Source organism: Sciurus vulgaris (assembly GCF_902686455.1).
Source record: "Sciurus vulgaris genome assembly, chromosome: 3".
In the NCBI taxonomy this organism is placed as follows: Eukaryota; Metazoa; Chordata; class Mammalia; order Rodentia; family Sciuridae; genus Sciurus; species Sciurus vulgaris.
Window position 1 is genome coordinate 43,943,799 of NC_136463.1, and position 16,438 is coordinate 43,960,236.

A 16,438-nucleotide genomic window follows, 5' to 3' on the forward strand; every position below is an offset into this window, starting at 1 on the left:
ACACTTCTATTCTGGAGCTGGGTCGCTGGCACAAGGAGCAAAGCAAACCACCTGTGAACACACAGCCCTGAACCTGGAGCTGGCTGAGGCTGTTCTGCTCTGGTAGCACAGCCTCTGAGAAGTCCTCCAAGAATGCTGTGTTGTAGTGTCTTTTTCTGTTGAAAGCAGAGTTGGGACTACAAAACCAGCTCTCCACAACACTGAGGGAATTATGGCATAGCCATGCAATGCCTTATTAGTGCCACATTATTTAGATTTTCTCATAGTGCCTGGAAATGCTCATGGCACACAGTACAAGCTGTAGGAAAAAAATGTGTGCATAAATGTATATATGTACACAAAAAATTATACTGATCATATGGCCTCAGCTGAGTAAAAATATAATGCCAGAGAAAAACAGAAAGCAGATAAGTTCACATTCTAACAATGGCTCTCTCTTGATGCTGAAATTTGACATGACTTTTCCAGGACATGCCAGGGCCAAAGAAGGACTTTATGGCAATCCAGGATGGTGTGATAGGGCCAGGATGTGATACCATAAGCATTAAGCCTGCATCTAATTTGCTGTGTGACCCCAGAGAAATGAATAGCCTCTCTGAGCTTTGGTAGTCTGTTTCCTTTTCCCAAGTACTCAGAACCAAGAAGGCCCTGAGTGGGCAAGTAGCAAGAAATGGCAAACAAGCAAACAAAAGCTCCATGTGGCAACACTCAAGAGAGATTTTGACTAACCCCAACCATGTTTTTAGTATTTTAAAATCACTACCAACATTTAAACATTAATAGATTCCAAAAATTCAGATTTCAATCTTCTCTTTCAAATTCTGAATTCACAATTGCCAGAAAGCAGAAACAACCCAAATATCCATCAGTTCCTGAATGGTTAAACAAAATGTGGCACAGTCATACAATGGAATATCATTCAACCATAAAAAGGAATAAAGGACTGCCATATGCTACAACATGGATGGACCTCAAAAGCATGCTAAATAAAAGAAAGCCACAGAAGATCACATGTTGTATGATTCCATTCATATGAAATGTTCAGAATAGGCGAATCCTTGAAGACAGAAACCAGGTTGCTGGCTGCCAGGGACTGAGTATGGGGTTTCTTTCTGGGGTGATATAACATTCTAGAATTACAGAGTAGTGGTAAGTATACAACACTGTGTATACACTAGAAGTTACTGAGTTGTCTACTTTAAAATGGCTAAAATGGTGAATTTTATCTCAATTTTTTAGAAACTGAAAAGCCATCCCCAGGCACATTCCCACAGGATACTCAGTGCCTCTCCTCAGTGGCCCTTCCTCCCCCAGCATCTGGCAGCCTGGCATACTTCTAGCTTCCCATCGTGGAGGTGGTACTATCCACACCCACCAGGGAGACTCCACAGTTGGACTTCAAGGATCCAGTCCAGGACACGGACCTGTTCACCAGCTGACAAAAGGACAGGGCATAAATTGGTCCTTTAAAAATTACTGCTGCTTTGTCTCCTCTGACCAAGTAGAACTCATCCCTGGTAAACAAACTGACTGAAGGCACAAATAAAGTGTGAAAGCCAAGTCTCCCTCTCACTCCACCACCAGAATGCAACTTTCCTGAACCTACCTGCTCTAGGTGGGTGCACTTTCTTCCAGGTACTCACTCAATGAACCATCACACAACCCTGAAAGGGACTGAATAGTCTTTCCCCAAAACATCCCATCCACAACAAAGTGGCCACTGTTTGACCAATGTGTGACATTCTTCCAATTTAAAAATAAAGTCAAAGAAACTGTCTTGGAAGGGTCTGCTGTCTCTGGGACACCCTGTGTGCATCTCCAGCTGACCTGCCTCACACTGTTATGTGTGCTCGGCAAGACCACAACTACTACAAGCTCCCTAGTGCACAAGCACACAGGACATCAACTATGAGAACAAACCTCCAAGTAGCTCTGGAATTGGCTCAGTGAGTGAGAACTCTGGATAATTCTGCCTACCAAAGGGGGGACAGGGTTCTGTGTGGTCACCAGGGTTAACAGCAATGCCAAAGGGCTGACACCACCTTCAGGACCAAATTCAAGCACTCAGCAAGGTTAAGGTCAGGCTGAGTGACCTGGATGCTCCCCTCTCCCCTCAAACCTCCCCTGCTGCCTGCTTCACACTGCAGGTCCCTGCACCTATAAGATTGTACCATGCCTTGCCCTCAGGCCTTCTGATGAGCAGAAAACAGCTGTCTCTCACTGCCTTCCACCTGTTCTTCACTGGAAACTACTGAAAGCAGCCCTCCTCCAAGATGCTTGCTGCGTACCCTCGGGCCTTCTGGGATGCATTACACCCTTGAATACCCTCAAATAACCTCTATGGAAACCTGACTTCACAGAACTGCTCTTCCACTGTACTTCCATTCTATCCGCACCTGACCAGGGCCTGAAGGAAGGGACCATTCATTACCTGTTCGTCTCAAGGTCATCACATGGCAGGACAGAGCCTGGCACTTGGTACACTTTAGCAAACATCCAGGGAACTGAGCTGAATACAAAAGATGGTTCTAGTTTGGGAAAACAGGGACTCCAAGAGATACAGGCAAGATGCCACAAAATATGCAATTCAGAGTTCCTAGACAGAAAGCCCCCAAATCAGCTGTGACCAGCATGGTTCAGAGCACCAGGAAGGGTCACCCCAGGACATCAAGCCAGGAAAACCCCATGAAGCCTGCAAGGCCAAGCCTCCTGCCCAGCAATTAAGAAATTCATGTGCCCCAGAATCAACACCAAGAGCAAACTAATTCTGTCATGTTTCTGTTTAAAATCTCCTGCCAGAAATTCTCTTACATTTCACATTGAGCAAAACTTAGAAATTCACTTATCCTATTAAATTGATTTACTATTGCTTTAAATAACAAGAACTATAGCAAATGTATCCCATTGTCATTAGCAGCAGTTTTAAATATATAATTTCCAGCTAATTATAGCAACTTGACTTGGATGTTTCATGCTCTGTACTGCTGCTTCTTAAGCTGGGTACAATTTTGAAGTATAGAGTTAAAATATGTAACACAACAGGGACAAGTCATTTCTGGTGCATGTGAGGCAGGGAAGAAGTCAGCATTCCTTCAATCCAAGCAGAAAACCATTCAAAACACCAAGAAAGAGTGCAGTGCCTTGGTTCCCAAGGGCCTCCTGGGCATCACTGCTAGGAACTGTACAGCCTGGACCCCCATCACAGTGGACTGGGCCAGATGAAAGACAGCATAAGCCCTGCCCTGTTCCCCTCACCCATCCAGCAGGCAAGCACAGGAGACCAAGGATAAAGTCTTTACCAAATGATGGCCAGGGGTCCGAAGTGCTTGAGGGAGCTGCGGGACCACCCCAGGGGTTGGTCTGGTTAGCAGAGGCCGCTGGGCCCCAGGGCTCCACTTTCTGGGCAACAGGGCCTGAGCTGGGAAGGGCATCCATTAAATCCAACAGAGTGGTCTGTGGTGGGTGGGAGCCGTGCTTTTGAAACAAAAAGAAGGTAACAGTTTTACTTGTTACAGTCACATTCACGCATTAGCCATAAATCTCACCAGTGCCTCTTACTATATATAGTATAGGCCCCTCGAGAAGGGCTCAGCAGGATTGAGAAATTAAGCCATTTCCTCTCCTGCCCCATCCTCACTGGCTCCATCAACATTACTACTTCCCAGGGCAGCTCAGGTTCCAGATGCACCAAGCTGTTTACTGATTGCAAAATTCCTCACAGGCTTTCGGAGTTCTCAGTGCTCTGAAAACTTCCCCCAAGATGGCACTGGCTTTTACCAGGGCCTCAGCCTACCAAGAAAAACATCCCTCTCTGCTCTCCTTGCCTTTCAGTTGCCAGCCACCACCCAGGGTGCAGCCTGATGATCCTCTCCTGGGGAGAGGAGGTGTCCTCCTCCCCGACTCCCATGAGCACCACATCCATCATCCAGGACCTTGTGGCATCATAACAAGAAAGGCCACTGGAGACCCCTGTCCCTGTGGTGGCAGTGGTGGGATCTGTCTCCTTACTGGATGATACTGATGATGAGCTTGTCAAAAGCAAAAAACCTGTTCATCTCCAAGTCAACGCACGGAAGCCTGGCACACACCATCATGGTGGCAATGATGGAGAGCACCACCTCTGGGGGCTTACTCTGGCCCAGCAGTGTCCCAAAGTACTGCCATTTCATTTATTTAACAGCGACCTTAACTTCAAGAGGCAGGCACCATTGTCATCCTCATTTTATAGGTGAGGGGACTCAGACACCGGGACACTGTCTTCTCTTAATTTGGATATTTTCACCAGCATCCTTACTTTGCTCTTGCCTGCCACAGACATATAGGTTATTTGTTGAGGTTGGAGAACCCACTGTGTATCTGATTCACCTGTAAGTTTCAGGGATATTTAGGGCAACAACTTGCACATCTCAAATATTTACCTTCCAGCAAGCTCTTACCTCCTTTTTTTTTGGAACTTTGACTGTGTCTCTTCGGCTTTCTTCCAGGGCCATCTGTAATCTGAGGTCATCACCCCGTCTGAGACGTTCTTCCTGTAGAGGGACAATGAGACCTTGAAGTTGATGGTAATGATAATAACATCACAGGAGAGAACAAAGCCACCCTGGCCAGCAACAGGAAGTGCACATTGTTGTATGTGTCATTTCAAAGGACTATGTAAAATCAACTGGTAAGACAAAATTACTTTCCAATCCCAAGTGTTTGTACTCAGAAGACTCTTCTCTTACCGCACCACTGTGACTTCAACCTCCTTGGGGTCTCACCAGGGAGACTGGGGTCCCACCAAACTGAGAAAAAAGAAAGCTTAATCTAAAATATTTTTTCTGAAAATGAAAATGGCTTTATAATTCTTTCTACTTACAGAAGCAATATGTCTTCTTATAAACCATGGATCTGACAACCCAAGAATGAATCAGAAAGAGAATGAAAATCACACATCATACCATTTCCCACTGCAGATGCTCTCAGAAAATAACCGCGTGTTCTATGACTTTTAACAGAAATGATTCGCTATATTTATTTAAGGAAAAATCACTACAAGCAAAAGACAGGATTGCCCTAGCTTTATTTGTTTGTTTTCAGTACTGGGGATTGAACCCAGGGATATTTTACCACTAAGCTATGTTTCCAGTCCTTTTTATTTTTTGAGACAGGGCCTTTCTAAGTTGCTGAGACTTGCCTTGAACTTGCAATTCTCCTGCTTCAGCCTCCTGAGTTGCTGGGATTATAGGCATACACAACATCCAGCTTGCCTTTGCTTTTATATATTATAATAACTAATTATAACCTATTCCTTATATTTTACTTATTAAAATATTAACCAAAAAGGGTTCACCTTCAACTATCTGCCTATCCCTGTGCTTCTCTGTGAGCAATTTTGAGAACTTTTCTCCCAAGGTGAGGGTCACAGAGCCATGTACTTCTACATGGATGTACTGAATGGCTACACCACTGTGAGGACAGAGGCCAGGAATGAAAAGGTCTATTGTTGTTGAGCTTGAGGATATTTCAGTTACAGACACACAAACAATGCCAGACAGACCTCTCTATACTCAAATCTAACCATTCCTATCATTTTTCTGAGAGCCAGCTTCTAAATGAGAGGTGTCCCTGGGCTACCCTAGCTCTATCTATACTTTTTTGAAAATTGCAACCAAAGGGATAATAACTTCTAATATTACTTTAATTGCTTCTTTCCCCCTCTCCCATCTTAAAGTAATGCATGCTTATTAAAGAAAAATGGGACTAGAAAAAAAAATAAAAACTACACCATGGGACTGGAAGAGTGCCTCAGTGATAGAACATTTGTCTAACATGTGAAAGGACCTGGGTTCCATCCCCAATATCACCAAACAACAAAAATGAAAAACACATACTTCTGTCGTCAAAACACGAACACTTTCATTTCCAGGAAAATTTCCTTCTAGCATTTTCTCCCCTGGGCACCTGCCACTTGCCTAACTGCCTCCATAGGAAGCTAGGTCCACTCCTTCCTCCACAGCCTGTATCCCTGTACCTGACCTGCACAACCCTGGAGGCTATATGCACTCAGCTCACTCAGGGGACACGAGATGCTGGCTCTGTCTGCATAAGTGATTTTGGGAAGCACTTTTGGTTATTTTCCTCCTTTGACAATGGCATTCCTAAAAACCTTTCCTAAACATAACTTTGCACAGGCCTCTTCCTGCCCTGGGGTCAGTGGATGACACGAACATACTTGTAGCCATATGAAGTGAACTCACCAAGCACATCAGAAAATCGTGAAGAGAGGGTCCCTGGGAACCATCCCTTGCCCCTTCTCCTCTCCAGAAGTCACCGCAGTGAAGTCATACCCGGGGCACTAACCTGCTCAGCCACTTCTCTGCTCATGGCAAGTGCCAGCTGCAGCTGCAGCTCCTCTTCTCCACTCGTCTGTGGTCGGGCCTGCTCCAGCTCAGAAGACACCCGAGGGGAGGTGGCTGTGGGGAGAAGACAGAGTTACCACATGCAAAGACAGGGCCATCCCTCTCAAGCCTAGGAGTTCCCTGTTCACAGCACATCCCACTTCCATCTCAAACCTACAAGGTTTGGCAAGAGCCCAGTGAAACAGGCAGAGGATAGAAATGAACTACAGATATTTCAAGGTTAAAATCAAGTGATCATCATCAAACTGGCGTCACAACTATTCAAGCCACATGGCACCCATGGAGAGAAGAGTCTCTGGGCTGTAAGCCCCAGCAAGCAGTCAGGTCTCAGGAAAATCAGAACCTAATTCTCCACGGCTCCAAAGAGAGGGACTAATTCAAACAAAGACCCACAATATTCTTCTGGAAGAGATGACCTAAAGAACCTCCTTCAATCAGGAACTGGGCATTGGGCACCAAGGCTCCATTCAAGTTTTAACAAGGTTTGAGAGCTGTATTTGGCATCTTATAGTACTAAGGACTGGGGAAAATGCAGCCCATCTATTTCTGTGGTGACCCTGAACATTTTGTTTTGAAACACTGTACACAGATAAGACATGAACACAGGTACAGGCATTTTTGCTGAAGGTAGCCAGCTAGTTTGAACACTTAAAAGCAGCTCTGGAAAGACAGTTTTTACTGAAGGGATGAGATGTGAATTCCTAGCTGATAACAAACCCCAAATGAAGACATCTTTACATTCATATGAACTCAGGCAGGGCCTCCCTGGGAACATGCCAGGGCTCAAAGAGCCACAGAATGCTTGTGGATCAGGGAGTCCGGATGCCTCCAGAAACTGATGTAAAGTTTAGGGAACATGAGGATAAGTGTCCACCTCTGCTCCATCCCAGCTCCTCTAAAGTTCTCAGAGCAAGGCCTGCCCTATGATGGAATTGCTGCGGCAGCAGGTTCCTGACTCTGGCCTCTCCTGGGCTTCTGTGCAGCTCAGCTTACCTACCTCCTCCTCCAGCTCTGTGGTTTGCAGATCTAGCCTCCCTCCAGGATATCTCAGGATGTCTCAGCCCTCAGGCTGGGCAGACTCTCTCCATCCCTCAGTGCACTCACCCCAGACTGGCAAATACCTACCAGCTGGATGATAGATGGATGGACAAAGAATTCAATTTCATGGTTTAGGGGTAGTTGTTTAAAAATGTTATAAATGTGTATTAGTTTACATGTTCTTTCAAAACATGCATACTAGCAAACCCAACCATCAGGATTTGCTTGCCTAAATATTGCTTCTATATCTCCATTCTAAACTTGCTTCCTAGGATCTGCTTTCTTTGGGAGAAAGTAAAAGGTCAGGAATGACTCATGACAAAGGCGGTTTCTAGATGGCCAGGCCCTGGCTACAGTGAATGAAACAGGAGAAGAGGCCTAAATGCAGTTTGGGCCACAGAGGTAATCCACTGAAGGACCAGGTCAGGTAGCCACAAAATGCCTCAGGCAGAGGGCTGGGGTGGGATGGGAGACTGAAAACTTTTCTCTACTGTAATATTGCTAGACAACTTTACTCTGTTGTGAAATTTTTAAATATTTACATCAATAAGATTTAACATGGAACAATACTGGGCATGAAGCACGGTGTATTTGTTGTGATTTATTGTCATCTCCCTGACCCCCACAAAAAAAGTCAGCAAGCAATTCCCTCATGTCTTCACTAAATGGCACCAACAAGCAAATAAATAAATAGGCAAGCAAGCAAGCAAGCTGCAGTTGAAAGAAAAAACAAAGGTTATTTCTCTAAACAAAATAAAGTCAAACCCCATCTTAGTGCATTACTTCAATTACATTATCCACTGTTCTTCTTTATAAATAAAGCTAGATGGTCTGAAAAGTCTTTTGAATCCATCTAAATAATTAGATTTCTTAACGATACACTGAAACAAAAAGTATAGTTTTGGTTCATTTTGTTTCCAAAGTCGCTGGTACAGTCAGACAGCTAGGGTGTTGGCTTTCCCATGCTTAAGAAAAAAAGATGCTGCCACCTGGACTGAAGGGAAAAGGCAACCAGACATGCTGGGGGATGGTTCTGGGGGACTCTCATCCACTGAGCTCTCTATCCAAGTCATTCACACCCAGCAGCTTCTTGTCAGCCTCTCTGATGATAATCTGAAGCGTGGTTCACAAAACCCTAGGTTTATGTAAGACACAGCTATGACATCCCCTATTTATGAACAAATGAAGATCAAGAGTGAATAAAAGAGAAGGTCCCTTACCCAACCCAGAAAGAGCACTCTGGAAAATGAGCATCATCCTGGCAGGAAAAGCTGCTCCTGGGCCACATGATCACAGGGGCTGATAGAGTCAGGCCAAGGATGAATTGCTTGGGGCTCTGAGCAAGACCTGGTCCAGCAATGAGGCCTCCCTTGTCCCCTGAACTTCAAAGCACACCTGCAAGGCCAGATTCAAATGCAAATATATATGCTTCCTTCTACCATCACCACCACCAGAGAATAATACATAACCGGCACATTCGGAAACAGTTCACCACATCAATGTGGAAATTCAAGACAAAGGGTATTCCCCTGCTCACTGTGGTTTTTAAAAACGGATGCAGAGCTCCCAGCTTCACAGGTGGCAGAATTCACAGCCACCAAACCCCAAATATCAGCTGCACACAGCGGGTCTCAGCTTGAAGGGAGGATTCCAGCAGAGACGCCATTGCCCTAGTGACAGCATCTCAGTCCACAAAGGGCCTCTTGTGCCTGGGCACATGATAGGGAACACAGATGTCATTGTGAAATAGGCCTGAATGGACCCTTCTGACCACCTGAGCCTGGCCCTGTTCTGAGGATTCAAAGGCTCACAACTCACAGAGACCTAAGGGAAAGCAAGTGCCTAAGGGGTGAGCCACTCTATGTGCTGATTGCTTCCCCTGGCCCCCACTCTTTGGAGGGAAGAACAGGAACTGTTCATTTACGTTAATCATACCACCAACTACATCATGGGCCTTCTCCATCATGAGACAGGCTTCTGTGTTACCGACTCCACCTGAAAGAGTTTCACTGTGGCCAAGAATTATAACCACAGGTGGGACCCTTTTATTTTTTCCAGTCTGTTACCGAACACTTTCCTCAAAATTCAGTCTAATAGGAAGACCAAGGAACTCCCAGGTCAAGTGAGTCAGGATCTCCCTGTACCTGTATGCTATGGACGCCTGTACCCTGTGCTATGGGAAGGACCCTTTTTCCCAAATGTGCTCCTAAAACAGAATTCAAGAGATTTCCTAAAGAAGATGATTCAGTTGACCAATTTCAGATACTTTTGAAAGAAGTGAAGCAGAGTTGATTAAAAAAAAAAAAAAAAAAAAAACAGGAAATTGCTTATCAGCTATATTTTGCAATTTTCCTAGAAAGTATTGAAGCAGCATCTGCCACTCACATAATGCTAAATAAAGGGAACAAATATTATGTGTCAGACAGAAGCTGTGTGGTCCCCAGTATGACTCTGTGAGCCTCACACAGACCCCAGGGGAGGCAGGGGAAGGGCCTTGACTCTGTGTGTTCTGGGTTTGGTCTGGTGATGGTAGGTACACAAATGTTTTGGGCAAGTATGCAAGGTTGTCAGGCCTCAAGGACCTGAGAAGACCCACGTGGGTTCAAACACTGCTGAAATCCCTTCTGCCCCTATGCATTCAGCTGGGGAAGACCAGGTAAACCGAAAGAGTACTGTATGGGCAAATCTTGTTTCCACCATTGACCAACATCCAAATGGCTGACCTCTCTGAGATTCTGCTCCTATTTCTGTGAAATGGAGAACAACAGGGCTTATGGGAGGGATTAGGAGTACCCAGGACCCAGCTAGACCACCCCTCAGGATCTAGAGTGCTGTCAGGAACTCACATACTCTACCTCATACAGCATAAAACCTACCCTTTCTGGCCCTATGGGAACAATCTGGGCAAGCCTGGCTGGTCTCTGACCTTCTCTTTCTGCCTGGAAGGTATCCCTTAAAGGAAGGGAAGGAGAAGCCCATATTGAGCCCAAGACCAGCTTTCCTCCCTTGGGTGACCCAATCTCCAGTCCAGCCAAATTCCTTCCTCATTACTGAACTGCAGGGGGATGCTTACTCAGTCTTCCTCAACGTTGTGACATCTTCCTGTGATCCCTAGGCTACTCCTAAGCCAGAGGTGACTTCAGCCACTGAGGACACTCCCACCCAGTAGCTCTTGCCTGAGCTGAGGCTTCTAAACACAGGGGATCTTCCAGGGCCCTTACTTTGTCTACTCACAGGGAGGAGCAGAAAGGATTGCTTTTAATTGAAAGCGGTATGAGAAAATAAAATCAGCCTACCCCCAGTAACAGAAAAAAAGAGAAGAAATATAAATACATGGGAGAAAAAACAAAGAGGTACAAAATGAGAAGCACACTAAAGCTGGACCAAAGCCAGATCACTGTCCAGCCATAGGGCAGATGTGATTTACAACAAAGGGACAGGCCATGACCACTTCCTGCCATGTGGTCAACCCAGGACACCGAGTGGTAGGACAGCTGCCTATCAGGCGCTGTCACATCACCACCTAGGACTGTCCCAGCAAAATGCTGACAAGAGTGGAAATTCAGACTTTACATGTGATTTCCAGATCACAGGAAGTTCAGGGTTAGGGTCAGACTAATAAGGCAAGAGGCAGCAGAGAAAGACTCAGGTCAAGGCTGGACATAAGTCTATTGGGACCCTGAGAAAATTAGGATAAACTGAAGGGACAGGATGACCAAGAAACTCATGATCTTAGGTACTCTCTCTTTGGCCAAACCAGTGGCAGGACACTTTCAGAACAACTGCAAAATCTAAATTTGGCCTCCAAAGTAGGATATTGCCAATTCCTGACTTTTTGAAGTATGACAGTGGTTTTGTGACTCTTCTAGAATAGACAAGTTTTAGGGGTATGAAGTGATGATGCCCATAACTTATTCTTTAATACTTCAGCATAAAAGGCAATGAGGGACACTCCCCACAGGAAGCAGCTGTTCACATTTTCCTGTGGTTCCGGAACAGCTTTTTACCACATGCTCTTCATGTGGATGGGGGGTGGGGTGCACTTCTATTCCTGACATTCACTCACACGGAAGGAGGTGCATCTATTCCTCAGTGGTAGGAAGCTCCCTATCAGGAGACATCACAGCACTGCTCTAGGACTGTCCCAGTGAAGTGCAGACAAGACTAGAATCCAGGCTGTAGATGTGGTTCCCATACCTGTGTTCTGCATTTCCTCCTCAGATCTGACCGAGGCTGAGCACTGTCAGAGAGGGTACTTATTAGCATGACAATTGAGGAGAGGACACTCAGGCCCCAATGTCTGGGTTCAGATCTGGACTCTGCTTCATTTAGCCTAGATTAAATTCTCTGTGTCTCAGTTTTCTCACCTGCAGGATGGAGACAGAGTACCCATCTCCTGGGGTTATTGTGAGGATCAAACAAATTACTATGTGAAAGGCAGGTGATATTCTTACAATGCCCATGGGTCTCTCACTGAACCCTCACTCTATACAGGCCAGGACTGAGGCTTAGGGGGCCAGTGACTTGCGCAAAGTTACCCAGCTGGGGAGAAATGGAGTCTGATCCTGAAGGGCTCACTCTTGGGGTTTTTTGTTTTGTTTTGTTTTTATTTTGTCTTTTTTGGAGGTGTTAGGGATAGAACCCTGGACCTCATGCATGCTAAGTACATGCTTTACCACTGAGCTACACACCTCAAGCCCTATCCCCTATCGACCCTTTTTATAGATGAAGAAACTAGGGCTCAGAGGGGTAAAATGGCTTGCACACAGCTGGCCAGGGGCAGGATAAGAACTCAAAGCCAAATCTTGGGACCTAAATCCCACAACTGTTCCCAAGACCCTGAAGGAGATTTAAGGCTCTCAGTTGGTGCCAATGAGTATATTACACCATGCCAGCCACTCCTCAAGCATGCAGAAAGGCCCTGTTCTCATGAGGCTTGTGTTCTAGTAAAGCAAGACCAGAAACAAACAAAAACACTGCAAAAGAGAAGAGAAAGCAGCAGGGGAGAAGACCTGAGAGGAGACACTGGGGAGAGACCTGGAGGTCAGAGGGTAGGGGTACTTCCGCTCTGGCTCTGGCATAAGCAGAGGGCTCCCCAAGACACCTGAGGGAAGAGTCTGGAGGCTTCAGCCTTTGAGGGTGCTGTGGGAGGCAGTAAGCGGAGCAGAAATGCCATCTGACTAGTCTAGGGGGCAGTGATGGGAGCCCAGGCCAGAAGTGGCTCTTAAGGAGTTGCAACAGGAAGCTGGATACATTCCATAGAGATCCCACAAAACCTGGAAATGTTCCTGAACCACCTGGTCAAGCCCATAAGAGGGTCACTGCCAATGTAATTAGTTAAAATGAGGCTATACTGAAGCAGGGTGGGCCCTATATCCTGTATGACTGGTATCCTTACAAGAGGAGAAGAAAGAGAGGTACAGATAAACGAAGGGAGAATGCCACGGACAATGGAAGCAGAGACAGGAGTGATGCACCAGCCACCACTAGAAGCTAGAAAGGAAGAAAGGGGAGGCCCTGCTGATACCTTGATTTTGGACTTCTGGCCTCCAGAACAGTGAGATAATCCATTCCTGATATCTCAGACCACAGTTAAGTGGCATTTTGTCAAGGCAGTCCTAGGAAGCAGACCAAAGCCCTTTCTAACACACATCTCAAGGCATTCCCACTGTGTCCCATGCTGATGTGAGCATCCTTGGCATGCAGGGAACAAACTGTCTTGTCCCCTGCCTCCAGTACTACAGCTGCCCACCTCATGGTTACTCACTAGGTTCTTTTCTGCCTTGAGCCCTGCGCCTGCCTGGGCCACTGCCTCATGATTATACATTCTCCCTGTAGTCCTATAATGGGAAAGAGAAGCACATCCTCGTTCTTAAAATCCCTAGAAGCCACCTCCAATGTTACTTTATCAAAATGCATGTTGTGACTATGCTACTAAGATGGTCTTTCACCAGACTGGGGCGTCCACAGGGCAGGCAGTCATCAGCTTTATTCACCACTGGAATGGGCCCCAGCAGGCTTGGACAGCTAGCTGGTGGGTGCCCATGCAGTGACAGCTTTGTAGTCTTCATCATTTCCAATTGTGCATTTCACACTGCTCCCAGACAACGCACCCTCCCTCCATGACTGCCAGCTCTAAGGTGGCTGGGGCTGCACTGACTTGTTTCTGCACAGAGCAGCACTCAGCTCTCTTATCAGCTGAGCTACAAGTTTAGTTTCTGCTGAAACTAATAATGGCTGTAACTTTCGCACTACTACCCTGGGATGCTGGCACTGCCACCTCCATTTACAGACAAAGAAGCTGAAACCCCAGGAGAAAGAAGGCAGGTATCAAACAATGGCCATGTTTAGGCTTCAGCATAGGACTGGTGAGGGAGATGGGGGAGGGGAGATCAGAGACAAAAGGCAGTCCTTCCATTTGTCTGCATGATTCAAAACCCATCCTCAGTCTGAATAAAAAGCAAGTTTATGCTGTTCTTTCTGAGCTACAGATTAAACTCTGTCTCTTAAAGATCACCAACTTGTTGAGTAGGAAAAGAAAGGATTGTCCAAAACATCAAGCACCTTTTCTCAGTGCTCATTATCCAGGGGTCTTGGTGCTGTGGCTTCTGTCCACAGTAAAAGTAACAAAGGCACAGTCTGTACCTCCTTGGGTGGAGCACTGGGGTGTGGGCCTCATGGTGCCTGGAAACCAGTGCAGGGAAAAGAGGCCCTTTATGCCTTACCTTGGGGGCCCAACTCTCCAGACAGAAGCCCAGCGGGGAAAAGGGTGACTGGGTCCATGCAGTACTAGTGAGAGTAAGCATCCAAGCTTGGGAACAGAAATCAGGTGCAGGAGCAACTTTAAGAACACAATTTATCTCTTTCTAAATTCAATAATAACCTCACAGAAATCAAAGGATTCTAGCACTTTGTTAGCGTAATACAGGTTGAGTGTTCCAAATCCAAAACTCTAAAATTCAAAACACTCTAAAATCCAAAACATTTTGAGCACTGATACAATGCCACAAGTGGAAAATTCCACATCTGACCTCATATGATAGGTCTTTGTCAAAAACACAGGTGCACTAAAAATATTGTACAGAATTACCTCTGGGCTAATATATAAGTTATATATGAAACATAAATGAGTTTCATGTTTAGACTTAGGTCCCATGCATTTGGATAAGAAATATTCAACCTGGACTTTGAAACAATAAACTCATTTTTTAAACCAGGTTTTTAATTCTGATAATAACTTCCACCTATTAAAATGGTAATCATTTTTAAGATTATAGTACTTAGCCAGGCATGGTGACACACACCTGTAATCTCAGTGCCTCAGGAGGCTGAAGCAGGAGGATCACAAGTTCAAGGCCAGCCTCAACAACACAGTGAGACCCTCAGCAACTTTGTGAGACCCTATTTCAAAATAAAAAATAAAAAGAACCGGGGATGTAACTCAGTGTTAAAGCAACCCTGGGTTCAATCCTCAATACCAAAATTAATTCATTAAAAATTTAAAAATTATAGTACCCCCTATGGACTCTGGGATAGACAGCACTCCTATCTGCTGCTTCAGACACAATCTACTTAAGAAGCATTTGCAATATTCCAAGAGAGAATGATGTTTATATACTTTTCCCATTCACTGATGAGAATTCTACAGAGAAGAAATAATTAAAATCCAGACGTTATTCCAATTACTCAGGAAACAGAGGCAGGAGAATTTCAAGTCCAAGGCTAGCCCAGCAATTTAGGAAGACCCTGCCTCAAAACAAAATAAAAAGGGATGGGTAGCTCAGTGATAAGAGTGTTTGCCTAGCATACATGAGGCCTTGGATTTGATACACACACACACACACACACACACACACACACACACACACACACACACACAAACCTGCCAAAGTTTACATCAGACAGAACTTGAAAATAACTCTGATTGTAGAGTGGATCATCTACAATACTGAAGTGCATGTAACCTAGGAGAAAGTATTATGGTATGTTCATTTCACAGATTAAAGGATTAAAACTTGAAGAAGTAATTCAATCGAAGCTTACCTTTAACTAGGTATAAATGTTGAGCATGGTGGCACACCTGCAGTGCCAGCAACTTGGGAGGCTGAGGCAGGAGGATCGAAAGTTTGAGGCTAGCTTCAGCAATTTAGTGAGGCCCTAAGCAATTTAGCAAGAGCCTGTCTCAAAATAAATAAAAAGGGCTGGCAGTATTTAAGCACCCCTGGGTTCCACCCCTGGTACCCTCGTCCAATAAAAAACCTAGGTATAACTTAGTAGCAACATGGAAAATGCAGAGAATTAGAGAAAAACAAACAAACAGACTGCAAAACTGTCTTATTTCTGAGTTAGTTGATTTGTACTCTCTGAAGCCCAGTGCTTAGGGGTACATGGGGGCACTGCTCCTGCACTTACAGCTCCACCTTCCACTCACCTGTCCTATGCCTTACCCTGTGCCTTGTCTTGCGTCATGCACACACAAACACAGGGAATAATAATGATGCTAAGGATGAGAACAGCTAATTTTGCATCACCTGTCCCAATATCCCGCCACAGCACTAGGCACCTCACTTAAGCACACTGTTGATTGCCTGCTTGTCTAAACTGAGCCCACTTGAGGCAAGATCTCAGTTACCAGTTGTAAGCCCCTCAAAGCTTAGAGCTGGAGCCAGGTAGTTACTCAGGAGGCTGAGGCAGAAAGATCCCAAGTTTAAGGCCAGTCTGGGCAACAGAGTAAGACAGTGTCTTAAAATAAAAAGCAGAGGATGTAACTCAGTGGTAGAACATCCCCTGGGTCCAATCCCCAGTTCCACAAAAATGTAAAAATAAAATTAAAGCTTAGGGGTGGTTCTGACACACCCAAACTAACATTCTGGAAAATGTCCTTTGAAAACAGCACATGGTTATAAACAATATATCCATAATGCTATCATATTATCTGTGTAATATACATTTAAGATTTGTTTTTATGGAACACTCTTCAGACCTGTAGTTCAGATTGG

General features: G+C 45.2%; 1 protein-coding gene across 10 annotated transcripts in view; it reads right to left on the minus strand.

Moving 5' to 3' along the window:
- Positions 1-16,438, minus strand: part of EPN2 (epsin 2) — a 92,387-nt gene that overhangs the window by 17,802 nt on the left and 58,147 nt on the right. For 8 of the 10 annotated variants that reach the window (XM_079131688.1, XM_079131689.1, XM_079131686.1 and 5 more), the window contains 4 exons: positions 6,343-6,455; positions 4,437-4,529; positions 3,300-3,474; positions 2,432-2,509 (listed from right to left, as the gene is read on the minus strand). In XM_079131688.1, the coding sequence (XP_078987814.1) occupies positions 2,432-2,509; positions 3,300-3,474; positions 4,437-4,529; positions 6,343-6,455 (459 nt within the window). The remainder of the gene's footprint in view (positions 1-2,431; positions 2,510-3,299; positions 3,475-4,436; positions 4,530-6,342; positions 6,456-16,438) is intronic. The other 2 variants (XM_079131684.1, XM_079131690.1) reach the window with 1 other exon arrangement.